This window comes from Diospyros lotus, chromosome 8 (assembly GCF_014633365.1).
Source record: "Diospyros lotus cultivar Yz01 chromosome 8, ASM1463336v1, whole genome shotgun sequence".
Lineage (NCBI taxonomy): Eukaryota > Viridiplantae > Streptophyta > Magnoliopsida > Ericales > Ebenaceae > Diospyros > Diospyros lotus.
This window is the reverse complement of record NC_068345.1, coordinates 358,831-363,523: the sequence shown is the minus strand read 5'-3', so window position 1 is coordinate 363,523 and position 4,693 is coordinate 358,831. Positions and strand designations below refer to the sequence as shown.

Here is a 4,693-nt window from a genome sequence, read left to right as displayed (position 1 = left end):
GGCTAGTGGCAAAACTTTGTGGCGAAGCCTTGTGGCAAAAACTTGCGACGAAACCTTGTGTCGAAACTTGTGGCAAAACCTTGTGGCGAAACTAATGGCAAAACCTTATGGCAAAAGCTTACGGCGAAATCTTGTGGCGAGACTTGTAGCAAAAGTTTGCGGCGAAAACTTGTGGCAACGCTAGTGGCAAAACCTTGTGGCGAATCCTTATGGTGAGCATCCAAGCGGCTAACTCCCTTGAGACAACTTCTCTTATCGCAATCTAACTTCGCCCGACACCGAGCTCGAGTGGATCCCCACATCACAAATTTTAATTGTTGTATTTTAACAACAACAAATACAATATGTATTAGGGAAAGATTATTATTCAAAAATTTTGAGGAAGTCATAATGGAGGCTTTCTAAAGCTAATTATTATTTTGATATATATTCGTTGCACGAAGCCATCCTACAATAATATAAGAAATACTAGAAAAACAAATATGCAAAATTTGAGTCGTCATAATAAAAGGCCCCCTTCTTCCCCCCCGGGTGAAGTAAGGTCGCGCTTGTATCATTCATATGGGACTACTTGTCTATCTAAGAAAGCAAAGACAAAACACCTCAAACAAAATTGAACTTTGTATTCGACCAACAACTGTGTTCAAATACAAGTAGTTTAAAAAATTAAGTTACGAATTTGGACGCAACAGCCGAAATCAACTGTACAGCATTAACTAACTCAAAAACATGTTTGCAAGAGGGCGTACAAAAAGAGAGACAAAAACCAGTTATCTTTCCTATTGATAGATTACTCCTCCATCTCCGGTTACAACCTCCCCCACGCGATATGCTGCTGCTGCATCTCCTAGTAGCATTCTATGAGCGGCTTCCGGGCTGACAACAAGAACCATCCCAATACCCATATTAAACGTCCGCCTCATCTCGGAGTCTTCTATTCTTCCGGCCTATACACAACAACCACAAACGAGTGCAAAATTTTAAGTAGCTCAAAGTCTATATAGAATACATGTACCCGACCACCACCGCAATTGTCAGGATTCAAGGGCTGTGATTGTTGAGCCCCATACCATACGGTGCTCGGCGTTAAATGAAATTAATGAAGGTTGTGGAAAAGAGTTTTACCTCCTGTATCCATTTGAACACTGGAGGGATCGCCCAAGAGTCCTTGTAAATGACGGCTCCAAGGCCTTTGGGGAATACTCGGGGTATGTTATCCGTGAAACCTCCGCCGGTGATGTGGGCTATTCCCTTCACGCCTCCCTTGCTAATGATATCGAGCACCTTTTTGCAGAGAAACAAAAGGTTAGAGCTTGAAAGAATCAACAAATGGAGGAAACAACAACGTGAATCAGAATGTAATAAAAATAGATGTGAGAGATGACCTGCTTGACATATATCACAGTTGGGGCCATCAACGCTTCTCCTAGTGTAACAGTTTCTCCGGGAAGTTGGTCCTTCAGAGAAAGACCACTCTGAGCAAAAACCCTATGAAGACAAAACCATGAATGAAGAAATAAAATCAACTTCAAGCTCAAAAGGCCTGAAAACTAAGTTCAGAATAAACAGGATAAACATGAACCTTCTAACAAGAGAGAAACCATTGGAATGGACTCCACTAGATGGCAGGCCAATAAGGACATCTCCAGCCACAATGTCCTTCCCATCAATTACTGAATCCTTTTTTACGATTCCAACTGCAAAACCGCTAAGATCATATTCACCATCTGCATAGAAGCCTGGCATCTCTGCTGTCTGAAAATCACACATGACTAGTGAGAGAAACTAAAACCATCCACAAATTAATAAGATACATGTTACAGCTTTCAGCAAAATGTATAGCCATCCACAAGTTAATAAGATCACCAATATATCTGCATGATTATCACCCCCTCAGATTGAATGGTAGATAACAGTTTCACAGTTACCAATGTACAAATAGATCCCCGAGGCCTAGCATTAAAATATTTTCCTTCCCATCATGCTCAACAATGAAAAGTATATCAATTTCCAAGAAATATAAAATCCCTAAAAAAAATTTACTGAAAATACCTCTCCCCCTAAAAGAGTGCAATCAGATTGTTGGCAGCCATCAACAATGCCTCTTATAACCTGAGTAGCACCAAAAAGTAAAAAGGAAAGATTATTTAAGCTTCCCCAAAAGACACAACCCTTCACAATCTAATTATCAAGGAGAGATCACTGGCGAAAAGCCTACACAAAACTATTGTACCTTCTCAGCAAGATCAACATCAAGATGGCTAGTGGCAAAGTAATCAAGGAAAAATAATGGCTTTGCTCCAGAAGTAACTATGTCATTGACACTCATTGCAACCTGGAGAGCAAATGGACCAGGAAGTTTGAGTCAGGAAAAAATAAAAAAGATCACACACACACACAACGTCAGAGGCTACATTTTAACCTTACCAGATCAATCCCAATAGTGTCATGAATTCCAGTTTCAAAAGCAAGTTTTAGTTTAGTTCCTACTCCATCTGTGCCAGCCACAAGATATGAATCCCCTGTTTAAAAGAAACATAACAACCACACTAAGGGATCAAATTAGCACAAAAACTAACTACTGAACTAAGATATCAGATGAGAAGGAAAAGGACTGACGTTTGGAACTAAAACATAAAACATAAAGAATCAGAGCATAAAAGGAAAAAGTAAAGAATACAGCCTTCTAATTTGGATTTCATATAATTAACAGTTAAAAACACAGGTGCAGCATAGGGCTCGCTGGACTCTCAGCTAATGGACATGCCAAAACTCACCAGTGGCATAACCCATAAGCTGCTACATTATAAATCCTGAAAACAAAAGGATATTCAGATAAGGAAGAATATAAGTTTGAAATTCTGTGTTTGAGAAATAAACACGTGATAAGCCCAGCTCAGATACAAATAAAGACCAAAACTTAAAGATAGCTATAAATTATGACATTTTGAAGATAAACATGCGTACCAAGAGGGAAAAGGCCTCCAAAGCCGCCAATCCCGGGAGCCATCTTCGCGATTCTCCGGACGAGCTCGGCCCCGGCATCGATATCGACTCCCGCTTCCTTGTACGTAAGCCTCTTGCTGTTTGCGGTTGACATTGAGACCCCCATTGCGATTGTTTTAGCGCCCGCATCGTTGGAAGGTAGAGGAAGAAAGCTTCTGCGGGAGGAATTGAAGTTGGGTTGGGAAGCGTTCCGTCTATGAGAAGAGGGCCTAAGACATCTTGACAATTCCGGGTTTGTACCCAATCTCGTTGTCATGGCGAGAAAAGAGGAGAATAGAGGCACACACTGCGCCAGGTTAGGGTTCGTAATTAGAACCCTAATTAGATCAAGTCTGGAACACATTTGATCAGAATTACCAATATATATATATTACTACATTGAGAAAAATATATGGTAATTGGCAATAAATTTCATAAACCTCCATCAGTACCTGTTTCAACACAACCAAACATTGAAGCAACAACCGTTACCACAGACCAAAGGGCAGCTTAAATTATTGTGTTGCCACTCCCCGTGGTATATATTACATTTTGAACAAAGAAAATTACTTTTAGGTAACGAAGAACAGTCATAACCCCATGTATGTTCAAATAACGGGTTCTTAAAAAACAAACGAAGCTATTCCTCCAAATCAAGCGCAAGCCTCAAATAAACATACAACAAAAGGAATGGCAGCATACTTTTGGTCTTGTGACCCACATACACAAAAACCAACAAGATCCGACGGCTGGAACTTACCAGATCTAAAAATTAATCTTTTGAAAAAAAGCTGGCCGTTTCTGCCGCCGGTCGCCCGCCACCATCCATGGCAGATTCCAACGACCGGAGCCCACCATCGGAATCGCCTTGGTCTTGTGATCCACATACCCAACAACCAAAACGTTCCGACGGTTGGATCTCACTAGATCTGGAAATTAATTTTTTTCAAAAAAACTTGTGCTTACCTTAGATCGAAGAGCTCTAGTCGCCGGCGTCTGGGACTGCGACGGCAGTCAGTTGGCTGGAGAAGAGAGAAAGGACTGCCAGACGAGAGGAAGAGAGGGCCAGACAACGGACGGCCGCTGCTGGCCGGAGAAGATGAGGAGATGGAGGCGCAGACGAAAGGGAGGGAGGAACAGATGAGAGCGGCTGCTAGGGTTTGCATCGTTCTCCCCCGCCGCCACCTGCTATTTTATACTCCGACCCGAGCGGGTCGAGCCCGGGTCTAGTTGACCCGACGTGCTAGACATTTTAAGTCGAGGAGATCCTGTGAAACCCTTTTCTATATATTATTTTTATAATATATATAAATAACAACAATATAACATGTATATATATGTAAAGAATCATGTTAGATGTAACACTTTTGTATATCTTAGACTACATAAGAGGGTATTATGACTAAAATATCTCTCGTTTCAGATGCGTGTCTTATGAGGACTTTTTTGTCATTGATACACTTTTATGTAGTTCGAGATGTCAAAGTATACCAATAACATTTTTCATATGTAAATATGTGAATTGCTACTTTGCCTAGCTTATCGAGAGGGTTATTGAGAAGTTCTAAAATGATAAAAATATTATTTGTAATTACTTTTCTTTCTCTTTTATTGTTGTTGTCTCTCTTATCTCTTTTTTTTTTTTTTTTTTTATGGATATCATTGTTTTGTCTTCTCATTGTCTTTGCCTTGTCGTTGTCACCTCACT

The 4,693-nt window shown here is 40.5% G+C and overlaps 1 protein-coding gene across 7 annotated transcripts; it reads right to left on the bottom strand.

Annotated features, from left to right (window-relative positions):
- Positions 1-603: 603 nt before the first annotated feature.
- LOC127808816 (phosphoribosylformylglycinamidine cyclo-ligase, chloroplastic/mitochondrial-like) lies at positions 604-4,166 on the bottom strand. 7 transcript variants are annotated; one of them, XM_052347460.1, is made up of 10 exons: positions 3,952-4,100; positions 3,746-3,858; positions 2,968-3,338; positions 2,428-2,522; positions 2,234-2,335; positions 2,053-2,112; positions 1,583-1,755; positions 1,386-1,488; positions 1,126-1,284; positions 604-947 (listed from the first exon to the last, which is right to left on the bottom strand). In XM_052347460.1, the coding sequence occupies exons 3-10, from the start codon at positions 3,260-3,262 to the stop codon at positions 780-782; spliced, it is 1,155 nt and encodes a 384-aa protein (XP_052203420.1). In that variant the 5' UTR covers positions 3,263-3,338; positions 3,746-3,858; positions 3,952-4,100; the 3' UTR covers positions 604-779. The 7 variants fall into 7 exon arrangements, with proteins under 7 accessions (XP_052203420.1, XP_052203416.1, XP_052203417.1 ...); XM_052347456.1 differs by lacking the exon at positions 3,746-3,858 and having other exon boundaries at positions 3,952-4,166; XM_052347457.1 differs by having other exon boundaries at positions 2,968-3,858.
- Between the last annotated feature and the right edge of the window lie 527 nt (positions 4,167-4,693).